This window comes from Hoplias malabaricus, chromosome 4 (genome assembly GCF_029633855.1).
Source record: "Hoplias malabaricus isolate fHopMal1 chromosome 4, fHopMal1.hap1, whole genome shotgun sequence".
Classification (NCBI taxonomy): domain Eukaryota; kingdom Metazoa; phylum Chordata; class Actinopteri; order Characiformes; family Erythrinidae; genus Hoplias; species Hoplias malabaricus.
This window is the reverse complement of record NC_089803.1, coordinates 66,247,570-66,273,581: the sequence shown is the minus strand read 5'-3', so window position 1 is coordinate 66,273,581 and position 26,012 is coordinate 66,247,570. Positions and strand designations below refer to the sequence as shown.

Below are 26,012 nucleotides of genomic sequence, written 5' to 3'. Positions count from 1 at the left end.
GATAAGCAGTTACAGACAATGAATGAATGTGGGTAATGTTGACTTAACTGTTACATTACTTAAGGTGGAACTGACTCCAAATTCAGAAACTGACTGCATGAAAGTAAACAAATACTGAAAATGCTACAAAGTTAATCCAGTTGTGTTACAAATTAGTTTCTCTCACAAGTTACAGACAAGTTAAATTTCAGCCAATGTAAAAGCTACAGTCAGTTCTGAATGGTGCAGTGGGGTGGGTGCTGAGAGAATAGTTGTTCCCCAGAATCGTATATGTTGCCTTTAAAGCAGAACTTTAAAAACTCAGGGACCAAACCGTAAAGTTTTTTCTATTAATCTGTTAATGTTGTTTCCTTTAACGCTGTTTTCTCAATGTTGTTGCATTCTTAATGTTTTCTCACTCCACATTGTGCATGTAAAAAGCTGTAGTGAACGTTCTTACTTTAGTGACAGTATGTGAACATCCACTCTAGCATCCACTACAATACTGAAAGTGTATTTGAATATACTGAGCTTTAAATGAGTTCACAACATTGTGTCCACTGTGTAGCAGCACATGGTAAGATGTTTTATTATCATGAACTGATATGTGCAAAAGGGTGCTTTACTTGTAGCCAAAAAAAAAAGAAAAAAAGCATATGCATGGATAAATGAATTCACAAACAGAACTGGGTCAAACGTTGAAAGCTAAAACTGGTTTTGTATTCATTCACTTAAAGAGTTACTCTACACGAGCGAGCTCTCAGATGGACAAGACGTGTGAAAGTACATATAACTATACAGCAATTACAAAGGAGTCTTTGTGTAGAAAAAGGTGGACCAGCCAATAAAATTTCCTTAGGTGGGTTGAGCCTCCAACTCAGGTCTGTTCATGACAACTTTACATCGTCAAAAAAAAAAAAAAAAAATAGGCAAAATAATGCATCCTATTTACACTGTTAATTTACAAAATATAATAAAACTTTATAAAAATGTATATATTTTAATATCTTTTTTGTACAAAAGTAACAAAGGCTATACATTTCCTTTTAAAACAGTCTCAGTTCTTGTGAAAGGTTCCTCATTTCCTCTTTTACATTCAAACCAGCGTGCACAAAGTGCATCCATCCTGAGGTAGAATTCCTTTTTGGTCCTCCTCTTTAAAAACACAATGGAAATTATCATAGTCATTTTTGCTCTTCCTGTGGTGCTATGAGCAGAGGGTCCTGTTGCTGTCGAAGGGCTGCTCGTAAACGCTGCAGGTCAGGTCCGCTGAGAGGTGCTGGGAAAGGTCCTCCTCGTGGTCAGAGTCGGTATCAAGGGCAGCGTAGGGATTCTCGTGAAGTGTCACTCCGTTGTGAGAGATAGAAGTACAGAGGCTGGGGTACAATTCTTGCTGTGGTCTCCAAGGAGCTTTACCAAATGTACCTAACATAGGAATAGAAACAGGCCCAGGTTCAGCACATCTTAAAAAATGTTTTAAATTAAAATCAAATTTTCAATACACCCACCCACCGCCATCATCTCTATTATGTGCAAAAAAACCCAAAGGCTGACGCACCCATATAGGAGCCTGAAAACAGTCGAGGCTGACCGCACTCTCCTCCTTCACATTCCCCTGGACAGGGGCACTCGCTCTGCAGGTGTGAGGGCCTGTGGAGGCTGCTGGTAGGCAGCTGCATCAGCAAACCTGGGCTCATATGCTCAAAGGGATCAGAGGACAGAGAGGCAGCACAAGGGTAATAGTCTCTCTTTTTAGAACTGGGGAGGGTTGCACTGTAAGAGTCCCTGCAGACAGAGCTCTGGTCTGCAGTACAGCCTGGTGGAGGAGAGCAAAGAGAACATTAAGATTGTAGGCACTGTAGGGCTTCTTTAAACTGGCACTGACTCTGGAGGCTAGACACAACAGAAGAGCTTTTGTTTGTTGGTGGTTAATAGCTGCGCTTAAAACAAAGTTATAAAAACACATCCCTCACAATTTGCCAAGTAGAACACTAGCTACATTGTTCAAGAGCAAACATTCAAAACTAATAAATCCAGCATGGTATTACGCTGTTGTCTCACCTGTATATGCATCTGTGGGCTCTGGGCCGTACAGGTTGCCTCTTCTCAGCAGGGATCCAATAGGCCCTTGGTAATGGCAGAGTAAAGGGTCAATGGCTGCCTCCATGTCTGCTTCACTTCCTGTGTCCAGTTGACAGAGTCCTGTGAGTGGCATACAAGCTCATTAGCCCACTTTACCTTACATATCAAGTGGAAAAGCTAAACCAGAGCACGCAAAGGCTTTATGACTAAATGTAGAGAAATTGAAATGGACTAGTACATTGGGTCCTGACTGATATACATGCCAAAGCATAAAGTTAAACTTGAATCTAGACAAGTATCTTGGCCAGGCATGACAGGTGAAATATTTTACCATTCATGTCCTTTGGTTGCATGTAGAATCCTCCTATAGAGGCGCCCATATACTGGTGGTTACTGCCGTTCTCTGAGGGCATATAGCCGTCCTGTCTCTCCGCAAGTGTTCCTTGAGAGGACAGATAGCTGGGAATATCCGCAGGTAGATTTGTCTCATCTACATATAACACAACAGTAAATTACTAAGTTATCCACACAAACACATCTGAATTGTACATATATAAGCTAACAGCTGAACATTAGTAATGCTGACCTGTATTAGTAACACTGCAGTCCTCATTGCGTCTGCGTGTGTGGTAGATGATGACGACCCACACCAGTGATGTCCCAACCACACAACACACCACTGCAATGATGACGATGCCCACCGTGGTCCATCCATCCTCTTCTGATCCACTGACTGAGCCCAGCACCCCGGTGCCTGCCTGACCCGAGTCACAATTTGGATTGGGCAGGATGGCCAGGCGGACGTTACCTCTCTCTGTGCCCAGAGGGTTGGACATCTCACAGGTGTAGGTTCCAGCATCACCCTCTGCTGCATCCACAATGATCAGGAGCTGGTTTCCAGCAGCAAAGAAGTGGCGCTCAGTCACCACAAGGGGACTATCATCCTTTGTCCAGTTAAGTCGTGGTGGGGGGCTTCCACCCGCGATGCACTGAAGCACAGCAGTTTCACCTTTTGCTACGGTGCGGTCCATCAGTGGCCTTAGGAAGGAAGGGGTTTCTAAAGAGAATAGAGGAAAACAGATATTAATAGTCATTGTGAATAGATGTGTTGGATGTAAATCTAGCCTGCTCACCACGTATGACTCACTGCCAGATTTTAATATTAAAAAACCATAGCCCAGAACTGCTCTTACCCAGTACAGTTAGTGTAGCATTAGCAGATATTGCCCCTGCTGTGTTCTGGGCAGTGCAGCTGTATACTCCAATATCTTCTGTTTTCACATCCACAATGAAGAAGACCGCATCACTGGGCATAACATGCATCCGCCGTTCTCGGGCAGCTGGAAAATCAGTTCCTCCATCTTTCTGCCAGGCAATTTGAGGAGTAGGGTGCCCAGTGGCAGCACATTCTAACCGGGCTGTGGCTCCAGCACGGATTGTAAGATCCATGGGCATCTTGGTAAAGGACGGCAACACTGAGGAACAGGATTAAGATGATATCAACACGAGAGGCAAACATATAAAGATTGACTTTGTATTTTGCTAAAAATAGTATTTCTTATAGTTTAATCATAGCTTTAAACAACAATCCCACAACCAGTTTTTTTGTTTTTTTAATAAAAATACTGGTGAACAATATTTTTATTTTTAAAACTTCTTAGAAATTTGTCTCAGATCCAAACATGAGTAATTGAAATGGAAATCTGCTGCCACATCATGAAGCATCCATGCCCAGCACTTACTGTGCACAGTGAGTTTGGCCTTGGCAGAGTAGGTGGAGCCGAAGTGGTTGGAGATGACGCACTGGTATTTGCCTTCACTGGAGGACTCCACATGGCGCAGCTGAAGAGTGGTTGTGTACTCTGTGACCTGGCTCACTTCACCAGCTTGTGAGCGAAGGTGAGCCTGGTTGTGAATCTCTGCGTCATTTAGGACCTCATTGTCCTTCTTCCAAGCGAAAGTCATAGGAGAGTCACTGGAGCTTGCCGCTGAGCACACAAAGGTGACGTTTGTGCCTTTGATGGCTGACTGTGTCTCTGGCTGCACGGTGATTTGGGGCTTGGGGAAGTCATCTGCTCACAGAAGAAAAGCAGAATGATTTGAACATTTGTTGTTTTAAAAGCAAGATTTCCATAAGCCAACACCATGACCGTTTAAAATGAGAACATTTGTATTAAAATAAACCTGAGAGCTCTGTTTTTGTTCAACTCCGCAAGAACAATAAGTTGTTCAAAGCAATTTTTCTTCCATTACAAATTTTCCAGCAGGAAAACGGTCATGCTCAGACAGGTCTAACACACACAGAAAATGTGGCCCAGGTGCCCACTCACCACACACAAACTCATCCTGGCTAACGGTGAAGACGCTCTTCGACTTGAGCAACTGTGGATGGGCACAGCTGGCGTTGACCAAAGGCTGGAAAGCATGCTCTGCCACCCACTGTGGGAACCACTTCAGCTGGCAATCACACAGCAGGCTTGACGTGTTCAGGTGCCTAGCGGAATGCAAAATGATAATATTAACAAAAAAAAATGTAAAACCCATGATGATCCAATCACGGCATAAAAACAACATGGTGTACGCATTAAAAAATGTGCAACATTTGGATAATCTAGACCAGCAAACTATTACACCAAATCCTATTTTTATTTTCCAGACAACAGTTGAACCCCCCACACAAGAATGAGCCCTCCCCAATTTTAGGGAAAGGGAAGAGCTTCAAAGGCAATTCAGACATTTTCTTCTCATGAATCAAATAACCACAGAGGTATGACAAGGCTTGTTTTTACTGCTGTTAGTCAAGTATTTTTCTGCGGTTCAAATGCTGAATGCCACTAATCAGACTTTCTTTGTGCCACAATGAAATTAGATTCTTTTCAGATGTATCCCTTATTCAGTTGAATGGTTTCACACTTACAATTCCACTAGTTTCTTCATCTGGGAGAAAGCATTGCCTTGAATGGACATGATGGCATTGTTGCTCAGGTCACTGAGATGAAAAGAGCAAAATGAAAAGTGGTTACAGAAGCTGTTGCCTACTATAGTTCAGTTTTAATTAGGCTTTGCATAGTGCTGAGTCTTGTAATACTGAAAAAAAATACTTACAGCTGCTCCAGCAGGTCCAGGCCAGTGAAGGATTTTTTGGTAACTGATCGAATACGATTCCCTTGAAGAAACCTGAAACATCAAGATTAAATGGGAATAAAAAAAATTGTAAATGAAGTCTAAAAAAACAACTATAATGGCAATTACGTTTCATAAAGATGTAATTAAGAGCACTTCAGATTAACTTACAATTTTCTAAGGTTGTTCAGAGCAGAAAAGGGTCCATTCATGTCCTCAATAGTCCAGGAAATCTCATTGTATTTCAGGTCCCTTTAGACAGAGAGGGCAAAAAATCAAAGCAAAACCACACTGTTAAATTCCACACCCTGAAAACTGAGCTAGCAGAGCTCATAAAACCACTCTGTCTGTGTTTGTGTTAGAAGAACAGAGACATAACTTAACCCTTGAAAATCCACATAAACAAACACACGGAAATCTTTTGCAATGTTTCAGCATATTCATAAAACTACTTAAATATATGAGAAATAAACCAGGACATCCTTTAAAAACAGCCTAAAAAACTGGGGGAATGATCGAGCTACTTTACGTTATAGGACTATGGAACAGAACGTTTGACTTGCTGACAGGGTAACTTGGAGAACCACAGGATGTTTAAACTAACAACTACAGGCAACGGTTTGATAAAACAAAAGAACCACCAAGATTTGAGGAAAATTAATGACAGGACTTACACTGTGCAAACAACAAAGTAGAAATTAAAATAATTAGCAAAATCTTTCCTCTATTCCCTGATATCCATAAATTCCATTTTATGAGTACAGGACCAGGGGCCTCTACTTTATCCCACCTCGCTCCCCAGCGCCATGTTTAACTGCTTTCAAACAGCTAGTTTCCTCCCCTGCATGCCTGGTTACAAATGACTGGGTTAGGGTGGGGGCTGGCTACACACACACACACACCTGCCCTGTCTTGACCTTCACGCTCAGTTGCCATTTGGTTCTGTTTAAGAGTAGGGCCCAAGGAAGGGAAAAGAAAAAAGTGTGGGGGGAAGGGTACTGAGGTATGGAGTTTCTCAAGTCACACATACAAAGATTTACGAAACAGCAACATGCTAATCCACAACATATGAAAACAACCACCTGGATATTCACACCATTAGATACAGACATCCACGAAGCACACAAGACAATTTACTGATGTACAGTTACAGCCATACATCTCTTTTCACCTTTTATAACCATAGACAGGACCAAGACTTTATAAATCAGTTGCTGATGAGATGATGTCAATGAGTGGTTTTGAACATACAGTGGAATTTTACTTTAAGACCACAGGTTATGTCAGAATTAAGACAGCTTTACTATTAAACAAATTATTTACAATGCTCATCTTACGACAAATTATTTTATGATGGAAAGCAGAAAGAGTTCAGCTTTGCCTGCTACCAATTATTTAAGGTCCACTCACAGCATGTGCAGGTGTGAAAGGCCCTTGAAGGCTCCGTCGGCGATAAAGCTGACCCGGTTGTAGCCTATAGAGAGTTCCTCGAGCAAGCTCAGGCCCATGAAGCTGCCTTCTTCCAGACGTGCCAGCTGATTAGAGCTCAGGTCGCTGCGAGACACAAGCAAACAAAGCTGAATGAGAAAAACAGACAGCACGATAATACAAACTGTGGTATAACACTAGCTTACAGAGACCGCTTAGGAACTGATTTTCTGTTCTTAATTTCTGCTGACTGACAAATGACAGTTCAATACCCGTTTAAAAAAAAATGTTGTGTTTTATATACAACATACATTCCTTCAATTATAGGGTTTCAAAATATCTGCAAGTAAAAAAAACCCACTAGAACTCATGTTGAAATAGTACAAGTACGCCTGTCCTTATAAAGTACTTTAGTACTTGTTATATTGTGTAAATCACCAGGGGGGAAATCAAGTTTCTGTTGAATAAACTGTAGAATAATATTCAGAGAGGGAGGGAGAGAGAGAGAGAGAGAGAGAGAGAGAGAGAGAGTGTGAGTGTGTGTGTTAAAGAATGAAACAGAACATGAGGGGAAAAATATCCACCAAACACAACAAAAACAACTCCACTGACCCTCACGGAGTGGACTAACAAACATGCCAGGTCACAGCCATAAACAACACTAACAAAAGCTCAACACATTTCTCACTGCCATCAGCCTGCTCATTATCTGCTACACTGAAGCAGCAGCACCCTGCTTTCTCTCTTTTTCTTTCCCCCTGTCAGCCCCCCCTCCCTCTTCAATGAGACTGGACCAGGCAGAGGCAGTCACCCACCCTCTGGTATTATTTTGGCAGGCACAGGAGGAAGAGGTGGAGAGTGAGAGACAGAGAGACAGAGAACATGCATACAAGAGAGAGCAAGAGTAAAAAAAAAAAGACAGACAGAGAGTGAGAGAGAAGGAATGAAAGAAAGTAAGGGAGAAAAAGAAAATAACATGTCACTTACAGCTCGGCGAGTTTCTGGCAGAACTCCCAGGCATCTGGTCTGATGCGGCTGATGGCGTTGTGAGCCAGGTGCAGCTGCTGCAGGGTAAGCAGCCCGTAGAGCCAGCCTTTACTCACCTCCGTCAAATTATTATACTCCAGCTGCCTGCTCGCGCACACACACACACACACGTTCAGACAGGCACATTATTCCCAAGCTCATACTTGTGCAATTACAACATTCATTTGCAACAGTCTCTGTCCTAGCGCCATAAAGAAAACTTAAAAGATAACAAAGAATATGCTTTATTCAACAAATATACGCAAAAACTCTGTGGAACTATACTCAAACTTAACCACAGTAACAGTGCACTCACAAGTCTTCCATGTTGCTGAGGCCCCAGAATGCACCGTCCATAAGCCGCGTGATTCCATTCCTCTGCATCTTCAGAGAGCGGAGTGTGTGCAACCCGTGGAAAGTCAGGCCTTCAATACGTCGAACACGGTTCCTGCTCAGGTCTCTGTTGATAAAAGCCATCATAAAGGTTTACTAAGTGGGGGATATGTGGAGATTATCCTTTCCTGCTATTATAAACACTGCTGGGTGACATTATCTGATTACTTCTGTTTTTTATAGACTTTACATATAGAATTTCATATTCTACGAAACACAAAGACATGCAAATTCAAAGATTTCTTTGGATCTTATTTAAAAATACGAAGGAACAAGATAAGTGTCTGCAGCCATTATAGCTGTAGCTGATGAGAGAAACAAAGACCATTTTGAGAGGAAAACAGCCTTTTAAAAAGCTATTTACAGGTGTTGAAGGCTGGGGAGTTGGAAGATCTTGGCAGGAATGGAGTTCAGACGGTTTCTGTTAAGTCTCAACACCAGCAGTGTGCTTGAGAGATTGGTGAAGCAGCCATGTTCCAACAAAGAGATGCGGTTGTTGTTCATGTACCTGAGAAAAGGAAACACAAAAATAATTAACTTTGAACAAAGGCATGCAATCAGTTTACAGAATATCTGCTAAAAATACTTCTGAATGTAAACAACTCCCAGCATATGCATGGTAAAAAGACTTAGAAGTTTGTATTTACAGCCATAGGCAAATACAGGAGGACTGCTACATATTTCCATGGCAAGTCTTAAATTTATGCAGTTTCCAGAAGAAAGGAACTACTCACAGGTTTTTCAGAGGTAGAGGAGGGAAGGCTCCGGACCTCACTTCCACCAGGTTGTTATTGCCAAGGTCCAGTGTTTCCAGTGCAACAAGTGGTCTCAGCTGCTCCAGTGATATTTTTGAGATCTTGTTATTAGCTCTGAAAACAAACATGCGGTGGGTCAACTTAATTCAGAAAAACAGAGATATTGTATTCCCCATTCATGCTCTTCCATGAGTCTTCATCAAGAATGAGCTGTTTCACGATGATATATCCCTTAAGCAGGCATGTATTGTCCTTAGTCATGAGCTCTAAGAATTCCAGGCCATGTTTATAGGTACACTCTGAGCCAACCACTGTCGGCATTCCACACAACAGGTCAAAACAGCCGACTGCTTGAGTGCCATGTTATTTTGTTTATAAGGTAATTACTTACAAGGTATTTAAAAAAAACTGCCAATTACTTGGTTGGTGAATACCATTGCCTCAGTGAAAGCACGGCATGGCTGAGACCAGCAATTTCCTGGGTTGCACGCCTCCTAAATTGCAGTGCACGGGCTGCCTCAGTTATAAACAGAGACTACAGTGCTGCCTTTGTGTATGTGTGTGAGAGAGTGAGAGCGAGAGAGAGTGAGGGCAAAAGAGAGAGAGCAAGCTTCAAAACCTAGTGGATCATAGGCCTAGTTACTGCATTTACAGCACTCATTTTAATAATGAGTGAAGGAGAAGGGGAGAGGGAGCTTGAGAGAGAGAGAGAGAGACTTCTATCAATGTGTCTTTACTTTATTTGGCTGAAACTGAACACTAAGTCAATGTTAGACCCATTTCAACAGCCAGGGCAATGTGAATATATGACAGAGTTGTAGAGAAGGTCTAAAGCAGATAAAAAAAGCAATGCCCCACACTAGCAACTTTGGTTTAATATACCTATGCATATCTTGCATGCAGGTACTGTCCATGGGTGGTCTTAATGGGGCCATGAATCAACATGTATTATGGGCTTTTACAATAGTTTTATAATGTCCAAATTATTCCAGCTTGAAGCCATTAATATATTTAATATCCTACTGGTGAACACACAACTATACAATATTAGTAAGGGTTGTCTTTAAGAGACAGAGAGAGAGAGAAAACGAGCCTGCCACAACATGTCTTCCAGTGTAATTCCTCCTCCTTGGCATCCGTTGGGGAGTGGGGATCATAAGCCTATCATGATTCAGTTTTTCAAGATTCAGTTCTAAATAATCTGTAGAAACTACCTCATTTTGTCTCTAAACTTCCAACATAGGAATACAGAGACCCAATCCCCTCTCTCTATCTCTTGTTATAAAAAAAAAAATTAAAAAAATAGAAAAAGTCCCAGCCATCAGCAGAGGCAAACCACCCACAGAAAGGGTACAAGCCGCCCTTTTGTGTGCAGATTTGCACAGGGCTTTGCATGCACCACGGCCTCTGTGCTAGCAGACAAAAGAGGCACACACCACCTGGGTCTCTGTTTTCACCTTTCCCCCTGGCTGCTGCCCTGGTATGAGCCATCCTGAATTTCCAGTTTTCTCTCAAAGGCTGAAGACAAAAAAGGAGAAAGGAAGAACAAAGCTGTGGGCCTCGTGAAACTTCTACTACCTGCCCAGGCCTTGGAAAGATATTGTAAACAGAGACGACGATAGTATACTGCCAATAACTCGGCCTATTACACCAAGCACTGATCTGACTCCTCAAAATGATTTAGCACCTCCTTTTGGATCAGGGCAGTAGTATTGGTGAGCCAGAGATATACAGTGGTGTGGTTATGGTACTGCTTTGCCAGTAGTTGATTGCTTTAAATTCTTTCCGGTCCTATTCAGGATCTACATTTATTGGATCTTTCTGGAAAACAGGTAACTGTGAGAGACCAGTAACTGATTTAGATTTTTTTTTTTCATCATTGTAATCAATATATAAAGGGATCTCATACATGATTTCTGGCATGAATAGAAGTCTTTAAATCACTGCTTATATCAAAATATATATCAACAATTTCCTAATCCTGACTGCCCTGAACTCATTCACCTGCTATGTCTCATTAAATATCACAGGAGCTCCTAAAACTCTCGCTCAAAACTCTGTACTACGTGAAACTCTCCATCCTGTACCACACTGGGGATTCCCTAAGGCTTCTAAAGAGAGATTTTCCTTTTTCAACATCTGCCCAAAGAGCTAATGTCGGCTTTACAAAATTAAACTAGACTGTGTGAATGAGAGATGTGAGTGAAAGAGTGCAGAAGACTCCCAGCTTATCTCTTCATCTCTCCCTCCTTCCAGCTCAGGATGCAGACAAACAAGCGTTGCATTGTGCCTTCTTACTACACACACTTCAAATTTGTTCAGCCAATTTTTAGCAAATAAGCTTCATTACACGCCATTACTTTAATCGTTTCAGGCCTTGGCCTGTCAGCTGTCTGAGCTAAGGCTACCACAGCTGTCAAGCACAAACATGCTGAACTTATTTTTTGGTAGTATTAAAGGTAAATGTAGCTCATGACTAGGGACACTACTTCGCACCTCCACTGAGTGCCAATGAGGACATATGATAAATTTTTACAATAAACTATACTCTTTCAAAGCAGGAAGCGCAAAGTTATTAAAGAAATGTATATCTGGTGTTATAGCGGCAGCCATGGTCAGACAGATAAAACAAATGGACTCCACTAAGTAAATACATCTAGTACTGAAAACTTCGCGGTCACATATTTTATAAAAAATGTATGAGCACTGTATTGATATTTAACAAGCATAAAGGACTAGGGCTAAACTATAAGTCTCCCAGGTAGAGTCAATTTTTCCATCATAACATCCCAACCTTCTTAATAATCATACCGCAATAAAAAACATAATGCAGATTCCCTTCAGCTCTAATTTAGCATTCCATTTTACAGTAGCAATAATTATTGAGGGCGGCACGGTGGCGCAGCAGGTTGGTGTCGCAGTCACACAACTCCAGGGACCTGGAGGTTGTGGGTTCGAGTCCCGCTCCGGGTGACTGTCTGTGAGGAGTTGGTGTGTTCTCCCTGTGTCTGCGTGGGTTTCCTCCGGGTGCTCCGGTTTCCTCCCACAGTCCAAAAACACACGTTGGTAGGTGGATCGGTGACTCAAAAGTGTCCGTAGGTGTGAGTGTGTGAGTGAATGTGTGTGTGTGTGTCTGTGTTGCCCTGTGAAGGACTGGCACCCCCTCCAGGGTGTATTCCTGCCTTGTGCCCAATGATTCCAGGTAGGCTCTGGACCCACCGCGACCCTGAATTGGATAAGCGCTTACAGATAATGGACACAATAATTATTGTCTAATTTTTAAACTGTTAGCTTTGCCTCTGACAGTAAAACATGTTTTTAATAAACTCCGCCTTCATGGCAGGCAACGAAGAAATGCATGGAGTTCTAAAAAGTAGCTAGATATGTAGCTACATAGATGAAAATAGTTGTGGATACTACACAGGAGTGAAAGAAATTTTGCTATTGCTAATACATAGAGAAAATTGTTTGTGTGCATGTGTAAATTCATCTGGTCTGGTGGGAAAAAAGTCTCTGCATTTTAAGTGGAAAATATGAAATGGGCAGTAGCCAATGTCGACTTCAGCATATAGCTATAACTTGTGTGACTTGTGTGTGTGTGTGGACTGCATATGAGGTCCTTATTTTACAGAATAAAAAAAAAATCCATTCTGTAAACAAAATCTTGGCTCTGAAATCAGCTGAGGAGCACGCAATGCCACACACACTCACCAAGGGCACTGAAAACGATTAGCTTCTCGCAAGTCAATTAAATTTCAGCATACTTTCCCAATGAAGTCAGGATCTGCTTCTACAGAAATTAATGAGATGGCTCCAACGCCGGAGCCTTCCTAAACCTCCCCATCCATTTTCTCTATGGCACACGCATCCAACACTCGTTTTTCTTTTGTCCCTCCCTCCCATTCCTCCAAGGCATACAAGGGGAGGAGGAAAGAAAAAAAAAAAGACATGCTGGAGTATCGAATGCCACTTAGTTCTTATTTAAACATTAAAGCAGACACAGCGGCAGCTCTCGTCGACTTCCCTGACCCCAAAGCTCAGCGCAAAAACAAACGCAGATAGCTAAACAGCTGGGAGCAATTCACTCATCATCATTTTAATTAATTGAACAATTTCCATACCTTTTCTTTCCCTTTGAGGGGGTGTGTGTGTGTGTGTGTGGGGGGGGGGGGGGGGGCACATCTCCTTTTTGAAATTTATTCTACACATTCAACACCAGGTTTTTGTTTCTGTGTGTGAAGTATCATGATTTACTGAAATGGGTGGCCAAGACTTATGTTTGCTAAAGATAAAAAAGCACTTTTAATGCTTCTTTGAGAAGACTGAAATATCTAAACGTAACAGATATATAACCTGGTAAGAAACCTTACATTCTGAAATTTAATTTCCTAATCATTTGAATTTATTAAACCTGTGCCCCTAATCCATGGCTGGCACTAGTGAATGAATAAGTAACTGCATAATTAGTGGATTATTTTCATGATTAATTGCAATTTATTAACACAAACATTTAATAAAATTTGATGAATTCAGCCTTCATAGCTCTGCATATGTAATAAAACAGCAGTGTTCACTATAAACATAGTCTTGCTGTTGGAGGTTTCATTTCTTTCAAAACGGTGCCTTGTGGGTAATTTTCAGCCTGTCTATAAGGCTTACTTATGATCTCAAGGTTGAATAATTTATCCAAATCATAACTTTAAATTAATTACCTTTCTAAATCAATCAGGCAATGGTGATAGTCTTGGACTAATCTCATTAATTAATGAGCAGATAATATTCCTATTATCATTATAACAAAGATTATTTCAACCTTGAAACATACATAAAACTACAAATATAATTTCCAGTATACAGGAATAATGGAAATGATCAGATGTTGAATTAGAGCATTATCTTAAATGTCTTATAGCTTTATTGTGGGGTTAAAATTTTTATTCAATACATTTACATTATTCTGATTCATAGCTAGGAGGCCACTCTTTTCTGCTGGCTCACAGCAGCCACGGTTCTTATTACAGGCGCCAAGGCAGGAGAAAGAGTCATCAGATGGCTTTGCCAAGCTCTGTTCTCTTTCCAATAGGAAATACCACCCACATACACATGAACATCACTGATAGATTCACTATTGAGCCTCAAAACATCTTTATTTTAAAAGAATGTGTGTGGGTAAAGCATTTTAAAAAATGTAAGCGTAAAACATTAAGGTGTTTCATCTTATGACACCTCATCTGACCAGACTTTTGGTAAGGTTAGATGTGAAAAACGTAATTATGTTTTAGAAAGACGGATGGAACTATTGACTATTTTTACAGTCAGGAGTCTACAATGACACTGCAAATACCTTATTGATAATCAAGCATACCAATTGTCTTAGCAAGGCATAGTTTCCACTTTCTTCATTAGCACCTGCATGCAGGGGATATGCCTGTGTGTGTGTGTGTGTATGAGTAAAAAACAGCCCTATGCGGTTACACACCTGAGCAGCCCTCAGCAGTTCTCGTGCCGCAACACGTTGACTGAGACTGATATGGCGTCTAGTCTTTCAGTTCATCAAATTTATGTCTAAATCAGAGCAATGCTTTACGCATACCTAAATAAAGAACTTGAACATACATGCACTTCCACATCAAAATTGGGTTACATTGATATATAAAATTATTAATTTTCTATAGGGAAGTAATCATGTTAAAAATCATTTCCATATTCAGTTCTCCTACTAGGATGACAAAGTGACACAACAGGTAGTGTCCCCTGACACGCAGCTCCAGGCTCCTTGAATTGTGGGTTCAAACCCTGCTTTGGATTACTGTCTTTGAGAAGGTGTGCTCTCCCTGTGCTTGTGTGGGTTGTTTCTGGGTTCTCCAGTTTCCCATAGACAATCCAGTGTGGGTGTTTGTGTGACTGGGTGAGTATATAATACCCTGAGAGGGACTGGCGCCCTGTCCACGGTGTGCTCCTGCCAAGCACCTAGTGATTATTAAACGAATGACTTTTCCCTATTAATTTGTTAAGTGAAATCTAGGTGTTATATTAAAGCACTCATTTGATGAAAAATCTATGCCCATGAGAGATGTATGTACAGGGGGTCCTCGACTTACGACGTTGATCCGTTCCTACGTTGCGTCGTAAACCAATTTTACCAATTCCAACCAAAGTCGGAACATACGTACATACTGTACGTAAATAACATACTGTAAGCACTTATCCTATCCTAACACCTATCCTACTCGGTCCTGAGCCACGTAACCGTGTATTCTTCCACCGCGCACACCACACACGAAGTTTGCGTTACAACGTTTACGACGCAAAACCACTTAAGTCGAAACAAGGCTTTATACAGTAAATGGGAGATGTGTCCTAACCACGAAACATCGTAACTCGGGACTGACGTAACCCGAGGACCTCCTGTACTTCGAAAGTAAATAAAATATTCTTTCCCCAGAGGTTTGAAAACTTTGGCATGTAAATCTAACTTCAAAATTAAACAAATAAAGAGAAGTATGCATGCCTTGGCTGATTGAGTAAGTGAAAAACTGTTTAAATTGAACTATTCACTGAAACATATCTGCCAAGGACACAAACATTTATCATTATTCAATCTAGTCTTTCATGATATTTCATACATATTTTTAACCATGTTTGAGGATTTTATTGATTTAGCATAAACTGTGTTATGCATGAAAAAATATCAGAGGATCTTATAAGGGTCAGCACTTATAAGTAGTAGTAAACATGATTAAGTAGTAGTAGTAGTAAACATGATTTAAAAAAAATAAAGAAACAAAGCACAAAAGAGTAGCCACTCTGTAGGAATGAGAACAAAATAAAATTTTAATTTATACTCACAGAATGAGAGTAGTGATGTTCCCAGATTGTGAGCCGAAATGTGGTATTGTCTCCAATTCGTTGTTATTCAGCTTTCTGCAAAAACATAAAAGTGATGATTTGTTGCATATCCTATACTTGTGAACAGATGAGAACATGGAGTTGGAGGCAGGTGCCCTAATATTAGATACAAAGCACAAAGCATACTTACATTTCACTTAGGTGTTGCAGACTGGTAAACAGTCCTTCAGGAAGTGCTCGTAATTTGTTATGACTCAGGTCCCTGTGAAGAAAGGCATTTGTCAGAGGCAGGCACAGTTACAGTGTGGTGCCTTTTAGCAAAAACTACATAGATTAGCTCAAGGGTTTCTCCGTGGTGTTAATCAAACCTTGTCTAAACAGCCCCAGGGAGCAAGTGAGCAGGCACCAAAACAACTCAACTATCGAGACTAAAAGGCCAATGCAACATACACCACATAATTCAATGCCCCTGTTGTATTTTTTAAAGGTGTTTTTCCAACGTAAAAGGAATTCAGAATAAGACAAACATGGTGTAAACCCATTTGTGTCCTGTGCAGTTACATAGTGAAACTTTGAACAAACTTAATTCAAATCTTGGTAGTTTTTTTTAACTTCAAAGGTTTTTTCCACCATAATTTTGTTCAGCTGAATCAAAAGTGGGATCCTATACATGACAGTAAAAAGACACAGTCAAAATTAAAATTGGCAGTACTGATATTGCAGAAAGTGGTATTATGCAATTGGTTGGGTTTAGCGTATAGCGATAATACTGCAGTGTTTAAAAATGTGGATGGTATCTCAAAAGGAGGGCGGTATTTATGACGTGTGTGTGGTGTGTCTAATTTCTGTTCTGTGTCTTTAAAAGTCGGCTAAAATGTTCATGTGCATTTAAGAGAGCCACAGGGAGGGGGCGCTGTGGGGGTTTGATGAGTGCTGATGTCACAGTGTGAAAATAAGTGCTGGGGAAAAACACAAGCCTCGTAGCCCATTGCAGTTGTAAGTTTAGCGCCGAGTTTGAGTTAAAAGAGGGGAAGAAAAGTGCAAACAGACAAAATACTCAGATAATCCTTCACTCTGCTTTGTGCTGACAAGTACATGGCTTTATATTCTAAATATGTGTGTTTTGAGCCTCAGTTCGCTGAACAATCTGCTGTGGTGTGCTGAACCACAACTGCCTGTTAGCGCCAGTTGTACTCCGTCTTATTTCGCTTATTTTCAAACTTTTCTGTTCCTTCACACCAGTTGCTGAAATGTGCTCTCTCAGAAACGTGTTTTTATCGTCAAGCATGTGCCGGTGTGCACTATCGGACTGTTCACTCGAATTTGTACTCAAAGATATAAGGTTCAGCGCAGCCTGACAGAGTACCCCCTCCCCATGGTAATACCGTAATAATATCTTGAGACGGTATGATACTGCCCACCCCTAGCAATCTGGCATGGTCTAAAATCTGCAATTATTTTCAGTCAGAAATAATGCAACAAGTCAATGTTTAATAATCTCTTTTCAAATCAAGGATTAAGCAACATAAATATTTATATTATTGTGTATTTAACATGCCTTAAAAATGCACATAAATTTAGATAAGTAATGTCTATTTTTTTGTTTTTTAACAATTAATCAATAAATGAGAGGTCTGGAACATACCATATATTAAATTGCCTTGTTCTTAATGTTGCTTGCTTTCTGTAATTCTGATTACTTTTATAAATGTCCATCTAGCAATATCTGAAATGGTGTATTTAAACCAAACCTTCATGTAATTTAACATCAAGGTTGGGGGCTGGATTTCTTGCTATCCCAAAAAAAAAAAAAAAAAAAAAAAAAAAGCCGTCCCAAATTTTATTTCTTGTCCCAGGAGCAGTCTTGGTATCTGGCCTGCTTTTGTAACTGTAGTTTTCCAGGACAGTGCTCAAATTTCCTGATTTTCATCACAGAAACTTAACTCTAGATTTACTTGTTACTAGTGCAGGATCATTAATCAGTCTGATTCAGTTTAAAAACATTTAAATTGTACAAAAGGATTGTAAGCTTCATCTAAGCTTCATAATATATAATAATTTTACAGCATCTGAAAACAAAAGCTAGGGAACAGACAGTTAAACATGGTACAAAAATTTACTTTATGTACTTTAAAGAATGATCTTCCTTGTCATACAAATCTAGTCTCAACAAATCATTTTGTTAATTTTATGGCAAAAAATACTTTCTTAAAACTTTTCAAGAAAATAAGCCTTAACCACTTTTCCTCAGACCAAGAGCTGATATGATTGGCTATGAGAGTGGGCCTAAAATCAGTGTGGCCATGTTCCTTTTTGTTTTTCTTTGCAGCAAGAAGTAGTTGAAAACAGGCCTTAAGCAGAACTGACAGAGTCAGGCAAGAAGGAATCTGCACTCAGTAAAATCTGTGTTCCTGACGCTGCGCTCCATCAACACTGTGGTGCCAGACTCCTCAGCTGGGCCCTGCCCCCTCCTCATCTGGACTCCATCAGTGCAAGCACAATCCCGGGGGGGGGGGGGGGGTAACAACTCTTAATCTATCCACAATGCAATGAGAACGAGGGCCAATTTAATTTCCATAAGCACGCATTTCCTTTGGGCACCGGTTTCTGATTTATTTATTTATTTATTTTTGGCTCTTAATATGTTTCACAGAAATTTCACATGAATTTGCAGACATCAAATGAAACTCTTCATAGATCAATCAAATAAAAAACAAGCCTAGCAATGTGTTATAATCAAATCTTTAAGTTATAAATCTGCATAGGCCAATAAAATAAATATGAACGAGGAACAACACTAGATATTGTCCCATGTGTCTTCAGATCTATGGCCTCCTAATGGGCAAGGAGGTGTACAGAGAGCAGCAGATAAAACAGTGCGGTTATCACACTCATGCTTCCTCTAGAAATCCATATCATAAGTGGATCAGATAAGTACTGGGCTGTTAGAGGTTACTGTGCAGTACACAGCCAGTGGTGCCAAAAGAAAGGGAGAAACCAACATATCCAGCCTCTTTGTTATGATAAGATAGGCATGCCCAAGCTTACATGTTAGTTTATAGGACACTTGGGCCTGCAGAGTAATCAGAGGGGAGAGCGAGTCACTGAGGAGCAAGTGTTGATTATCTACTTTTACCACCTTCATGAGCACTAATACTTGAATCAAACACGTTCAGTTCCTGCCTTTAAATTACTGTTAACATCAACAGAACAGGGAAATGGTGCAAAGAAACGGCAAAAGAGCACCCAGAACTTTAGTATAGTACGACCAAGCTGTGACCAAAATACACAGATCACAAGAGCACATACGCTCTTTACACGGATTCATGAAATGACGATCCAATTTAAAATCTCGCGCAAGCTTCTGTGCTTTAAACTGCAGTCCGTCCAAGGAATGAGATTGTTCATGAAATTATCACATTGCATGTTTTCAAATGCAAATGTGAAACACACGTTTACGTTTAAACAGAATGCAGCATTACTGTATTGACTGAAGCTCATCCTCCATTCTGTTAATACCCAGAAAGAGAGAACTGGGGTTGAGGCCTTGTTTTTCGTCTCCCCTTTCTCCCTATTTTTCTCTCACATTCCCTTCCTCCCTCCCTCTCTCTCTCTCTCACTCTGCAAGAGTTACACAATCTGATCCACACAGAGTGGCTCCTTAATGGCTTCCATTGCTTGTTCGGTTTAGCTGCTAATTCAGCAGAAATAATGGGCCCCGGGAAAACAAAGGCCCGGCCAGTTGAAGGCTTTAAGATGTGCTGGAGAGCCACTAATAAATTAGCATGGTGCGGCAGAAAGAATTTATTCCCCCTCAGCTGTGACTTGTTTTTGGCGACAGAGAGTAAGGAGGGGCCTCTTTCTGGCATTATAAACTTTCCAGACTTTTTTTTTTTTACAGCCATGCCAAGCTGTTGAGCAAAGGAAATATTCACAAACTGCCTTAAAGGGCAGGTCCAGTATTTCAGTCCTAAACCTAGATCTTCCTTTTTCCACATGATTAAATATGTCAAGTAAGACACACTGGAGGCGTACTGGCACTCACTGAAGTAGTGGTGGAAAAAAAATTACAACTTAGGCAAAGTGTCAGAGAAAATAAACATCTGTCTTACAAATTTGAACAGAAGTAAATAACAGCTGTTATAACAGTAAAAATCTACTCTGATTATGGTATAACATTGACAGTATGAGACCCCCCCCCCCCCCCCCAAAAGTATGCTGTAAAATATAAACGTATTATTCGATAAACAACAAATTGCCAAAATGAATAAGTAGTAGTCTTGCTATGGTTAAGAGTAACTGAAACATCTGAGATGGAATATGCCATTTTCATTAAATGTTAATCAAGTGTGAGGGTGTAAATGAGTAAACACAGTTCAGGGCAAATATCTGTGGCCAAAACATAAGCAATTCTTTTTAGAATATAAAGTAAACCCAAGGTAACGAGACACCACAACAACTAAATATCCAGAAGAATTCCAGTGCCCTGGCCTTTTAAGATGCAATCAAATTAATACAATGGACCACCACTGTCAGGATCCCTTCAGCATAACCACAAAGGCTCAATTCAGGTGTAAAATACCCCTGAAGATCCTCAAGGTATCTCTGCCTTTCAGTTTGAAATGCTCCTACATATCAAATTAAAGCACTTGAGCACAGGGCCTGGAAAGAAAACAAAGCAGTCTAAAGACTCGCACCATGTGAAAGAACATTGTTCAATGAGTGACCAGATGAGTTTTAGTGGTAAGAACCACTATGAGGACACTCAGATACAGGAGGTTTGTTTGTAGGCCCAAAGACCACATCAGACTGGCTTTTTCAAAGACCACTGTGTGGATTGTGTTGTCATTTGTGGGTTTTACGCAGATTAAATCAACTAAAAATGAAGTGGGTGCTCTGAAAACAGTAAAAAATAATAACAATAATATTGGCTAAAGAGTAAATAAGAGAAAAGATGATTGTCTATTTCCTCTGTTCAAATCAGCTTCTTTGTCATTTCAGTTTTAGTAGATAGTTGAAGTTGGGGTCCAGGCACTGTACAGGTTTAAAGTTGTGTTGAAATAATAGTCATTAATAAAACAAAAGAGTGTAAACGGCCATCCTCAGGCATAACACACACATCTGAGAATTTTAATACAGTACAGACCTGTTCAAAGGTTTATCCACTTTTGGAAAATGGCATTAAGATTACTAATGATTTGTTGATTATTTTTTCTTAATGAGCTGAAGTACACATTCACTACAGAGATCACACTTCTGCAGACGGAAAGCAAATTTAGTGTTTAGGAATTGGAGAAGATGGAAATTACTAAAAGACACGGTGAGCTACGCTAACGTTAATGCTAATTTTTACCACAGAACTAAAGCATAATATATTAACTATCCATTTGTACACACTTTTTACCACTCAGAATACGCTTGTATTTAACAGAATCTTAGAATATATATCTACACATATATATATTTATATAGACTTACAGCACTGTGACCCAGGAGGGCACTTTCTGTAGATAAGCCGTGGATCCTTTAGTGAATCTGCGGCTACAATCCACCGCCGTGTCTTCACACGAACAAGGAGACGGACACGGCTCCGGACCCTCGGTCTCCCCCGAACCGAGCTCGGCTCCGCAGAGAAAGAGCACCAACACCGCGCAGCTCACCGACCCCGCCATACACATTTTAACACAGAGAGAAAAAAAAAAACACGAAGAAAAATCCCCAAGAAACAGTCACCCGTTCGCGGAGGAAAAAAAAAAACACCCAGGTCAAAAAAAAAATCACTCTCCCCCAAAGAGAGAGAGGTAAGTCCAAACTCCACACGCGCGCGCACACACACAGAGGGAACAAAAAAAAAAGCTCCGTGTTTCAAATTTCGAAGTCCCGAGTCTTCTTAAAAGTTAATACAATGTTAAAAAGTGTTAATTCCGCGGCCCCGAGCCATCCTCCATCCTCATGTGAAACTCTTTCTTTCTTTCTGCTCCAAAGTTTTTTCGCCCCTTCTTCTCCCCGCACCAACATTCCAGAGCCCCGTAGCACGCGCTCTGATTGGTCGAGCCACACGAGGCTCGCGGAGGAGAAGTGACGAGCAGAATTCTGGGTAATGTAGTCCACAGAACAATTGAGCTAGCTTAGCTCGGAGAAAGGCACAATGTTTATCAGTGATAAACTATTTTCCTCCTCACTTTATAATTAAAGACCTTAGTGAGGTGATGTACTCTACTGAAAGAAACGAAAAAACAAGACACAAAGACTGCCTGGAAGTTAATTTGAATATGTCTAATAATAGGTCTCTGAGGGACAAAGGTGTTGTTGAGTCATTTCTGAATCTAACTTTTATAACACCCCGTTCTGGGGTAATCTCTTTTGACCAATGTTGTATGCAAGCAGATATAGCTATCCTTCGCTGCCTTACATTTCCTATAATCCTGTGCACTATTCAGAAGAAAATAACAGAAGCAGCAGCAATGTGGAGGAACCAAATAGGTTCCTCTACAATTTAAGATATGGATTCATCTCAATATATTATTTCCAATAAGAATTCACAGTGATTTATGCAGACTGTGTGCAGTGTGTCTCATGCTATTTGGTTACTGGTAGCTTCATGTCAGAATGTATGAATTCTAAGACACTGACTTTTGAGACAATATGGGCAGCAAATCACCCAGGCAGCTAGCTACCTTGTTTCAGATACATCACCAAGTGACTGATGAGAATTCCTAAATGTGAGTATGTATGAGCGAGGGAGTGAGTATAAGCCAGTTCCATAAAGTGCCATCTAATGGTATTCTACAAAATTACATTTACAGCAGAAGTCATAAACATTGTTAACTTTAAGTGAAAGTAAAGTTTTTAAAACTTTTCATTATTTCTTTGCTATTATCCTGAATACACACAGTGAGACTAAAACAGTGAAAATGTTTTAGTTTCAAAATATGATCAAAAAGCAGCATAAAAAGAAAAGAAACGGAGATAAAAAATGTTTGTGTTAATCTGCACTGTTATAAATTATAAGCATTGTTTCAGATTGAACTGCTTTTTGAATAGAGCATATAACAGGGAAGCCCATCAGAATAATAGTTATTTTTATACTTCAGTCTTAAAGACACAACAACAACAACAACAGCATAAAAAAACGGATTTTTAATGAATTATTAACTGGTCATGTAATCATTAATTACACATTGTTTTTGGAGCATGAACTCAGTGGACCTCAGACAAGAAGTAAAATGTGGTGGAATATAGACCCAAAAATAAGACTGTAAAGAATATCAGAACATTTTTAATGAAGAAAACAGAGTTATAACAATTGGGGTAAATAACAAAAATCTGGTTTCCTGGAAGGAGTAATGATTAACATTATCTGCATTCTTTAGAAAACAAAAGACATGTTCAGCTGTTATCTGTTATTACCATTTGAATAGAATACACTTAGGCATGCTTATGTGCCTATTGTCTGTAGACTACTGTGTGAACGATGCACTTAAAGCATTTCCCTTCACAGCCGATAGACCTCATATATTCTGATGCCCAAATTCCTTGTTGAAATTCACTCACAGTCCCAAGACGAACCATAGTTGAGTTGAAAGATATGACACCTTCTCACCAGCTGTTCTCTGTATTGCTCAACTGACCTCTTGTTTAATTATTCGCATGTTTACAGTGACAGTGTGAACTGTTCTGGAAATGGTTCAGGAACAGTTGCTGGTCGTTCGAGTGTTCAGGTCCACTCTCAGGAATCAAGGCTACTAAGTTCAGTCATTAATTACATCTGACATGGTATAGATTCTGTACTGGCACCTAATTAACCAACATTCTCATTAAAACTAGGTTAGTAGCTGAAATTAAAATTGGATTGTGCCATATAATCATCAATAAGTGGATCAATTCTTATTAACTCAGCTTTCTTACAATAAATAAACAGCATTTATTTGCCGATATCTCCGGGTCAATAAATAAACAACACATATTTGCCGACATCTCTAGGGGGTAAAATGAGTTTCATTGTTCAGTCCATTTGTTTTACCATTCTGGAGTTGAAAACGCAATAGCTTTTTGCCTTCAGCACTGTAATTGCATGTAGAAACTCAATGCAGTCGACTGATCGCCTGATTGTTAAACCAAAAAAGGGGCTGTAACATTTCCATTACTGTGTTATTAATGAGTAAAGATTTGTAAGGTAAGTGTAGGTATTTTGCATCACACCATTGTGTTTCTGATATCAAGATTCAGTTCTACTCTTTATATTTTACACAGATTAAACTGGCTGCACCAACCCCATAACAATATAAGCCCAAAATGGAAAAATATATCATTTATCATTGAAAGTAAAGACATGTACACTGTGCTAAGGTATGAAATATCTTTAATTTTTTTGTGGAACAGTCTCTTTTCCCCAAAGTTCTGTGGTATACACAACAGCATAATTAAAATCTCAGCAAAATTACTTGTCTACAGACTTGTTTTGATAACATACTTTCTTCCACAGCATAGACTCTGAATAACTCAGACCACGTTTAGATTGCTGGAGGGGCTCACACACTGAAGCAATCATGGAAGGTACAGAGGCCATAATGTATGAGGAGGAGTGCAAAACAGTTCGCTCTGACTTGGTGATTGATTAAATCCCTTGAGGACTTAGTTTGACTTGAGGTTTTGTAGGGGGGAGGGGGTGGGTATGTGTGCATGCTTGCATGTGCATGTGTGCATGTGTTGGGTATATATCTGTGTGGCAAAGATCAGCCTTAGGGTAGAAGGTGTTTTCTTTTCCTCACAATTGACTGATTTCTTCCTCATGCTGGTCCAGAACCAGCCAACCCCATCCTCTCCCATGCAAGAACAAATCAATCATGAACATCCCCTGAAGAAAGTGTGATAATGAAAGGGAAAAAGTTCCAACGCAATGGATTTGTTTTAAATTTTACTTAAAATAAATTGCATACATATTATAAAATAGAAGTAAAAAAAATCTATTATACAGATTATATAAACACTGTGAAGTATTCTCTCTATAGTGCCTTGTTTTACCATTATATCATTAATTAATTAATTCATTGTCTGTAACAGCTTATCCAGTTCAGGGTTGCGGTGGGTCTGGAGTCAACCCAGAATCACTGGGCACAAGGTGGGAACACACCCTGGATGGTGAGCCAGTCCTTCTCAGGACGACACACACTCACACATTCACTCACACACTCACACCTAGGAACACTTTCCACCTACCAATGTGTGTTTTTGGACTGTGGGAGGAAACCCAAGCACCCAGAGGAAACCCACACAGACATGTGGAGAACACACCACACTCCTCACAGACAGTCACCCGGAGGAAACCCACGCAGACACAGGGAGAACACACCACACTCCTCACAGACAGTCACCCAGAGGAAACCCATGCAGACACAGGGAGTACACACCACACTCCTCACAGACAGTTACCCGGAGGAAACCCATGCAGACACAGGGAGTACACACCACACTCCTCACAGACAGTCACCCGGAGGAAACCCACGCAGACACAGGGAGAACACACCACACTGCTCACAGACAGTCACCAGGAGGAAACCCACACAGACACAGGGAGAACACACCACACTCCTCACAGACAGTCACCCAGAGGAAACCCACGCCGACACAGGGAGAACACACCCAACTCCTCACAGACAGTCACCCAGAGGAAACCCACGCAGACACAGGGAGAACACACCACACTCCTCACAGACAGTCACCCAGAGGAAACCCACGCAGACACAGGGAGAACACACCACACTCCTCACAGACAGTCACCCGGAGGAAACCCACGCAGACACAGGGAGAACACGCCACACTCTTCACAGAAAGTCACCCGGAGGAAACCTACGCAGACACAGAGAGAACACACCACACTCCTCATAGACAGTCACCTGGAGGAAACCCATGCAGACACAGGGAGAACACACCAAACTCCTCACAGACAGTCACCCGGTGTGGGACTCGAACCCACAACCTCCAGGTCCCTGGAGATGTGTGACTGCGACACTAACCTGCTGCACCCCAATTATATCATTTTGTGTACAAAAACACAACTGAATATATTTTGCGCACTTTTACCATTGCACAGTAGATACTGTACGAACGTGTTAAAAGTGGAAAAATCTTTTCCCAAAGGGGTTAAATTAAACAGATTTTTTGCTAGATAAAATCAATGAAACTTGACTTTGTTTTGGGCTAACATTGCTAGCAAACACTGAACTCCCAGTATCCACCCAATTAGCCCAAATTATTTGCATAAATATACATCAAAATGTATCCAAGTCTAAATTAAGACTGGAGTGTGTGTTCACGAAAAACTCTTGGAGCCCATTTAGAATCAGATTATGTGACAATGATCATAATAACACATGT

The 26,012-nt window shown here is 40.5% G+C and overlaps 1 protein-coding gene across 1 annotated transcript; it reads right to left on the bottom strand.

The window, feature by feature from the left end:
- Positions 1 to 552: 552 nt before the first annotated feature.
- lrig3 (leucine-rich repeats and immunoglobulin-like domains 3) lies at positions 553 to 21,635 on the bottom strand. Its single transcript, XM_066667920.1, has 19 exons — positions 21,114 to 21,635; positions 15,826 to 15,897; positions 15,636 to 15,710; positions 8,766 to 8,900; positions 8,396 to 8,539; positions 7,955 to 8,098; positions 7,600 to 7,743; positions 6,595 to 6,738; positions 5,356 to 5,436; positions 5,167 to 5,238; positions 4,979 to 5,050; positions 4,392 to 4,555; positions 3,804 to 4,133; positions 3,255 to 3,536; positions 2,648 to 3,118; positions 2,393 to 2,551; positions 2,041 to 2,181; positions 1,538 to 1,795; positions 553 to 1,404 (listed from the first exon to the last, which is right to left on the bottom strand). The coding sequence occupies exons 1-19, from the start codon at positions 21,311 to 21,313 to the stop codon at positions 1,187 to 1,189; spliced, it is 3,306 nt and encodes a 1,101-aa protein (XP_066524017.1). The 5' UTR covers positions 21,314 to 21,635; the 3' UTR covers positions 553 to 1,186.
- Positions 21,636 to 26,012: the final 4,377 nt, after the last annotated feature.

What these genes read in the sequence shown, in the direction of transcription:
- lrig3 (XM_066667920.1), bottom strand. Translation starts at nt 21,313, where the DNA reads ATGTGTATGGCGGGGTCGGTGAGCTGCGCGGTGTTGGTGCTCTTTCTC. An exon ending in AACATCACTACTCTCATTCT is followed by an intron (nt 8,901 to 15,635) that starts GTGAGTATAAAT and finishes GTTTGTTTTCAG; the next exon opens with AGCTAATAACAAGATCTCAA. An exon ending in ATGAAGAAACTAGTGGAATT is followed by an intron (nt 4,556 to 4,978) that starts GTAAGTGTGAAA and finishes GCATTCCGCTAG; the next exon opens with GCACCTGAACACGTCAAGCC.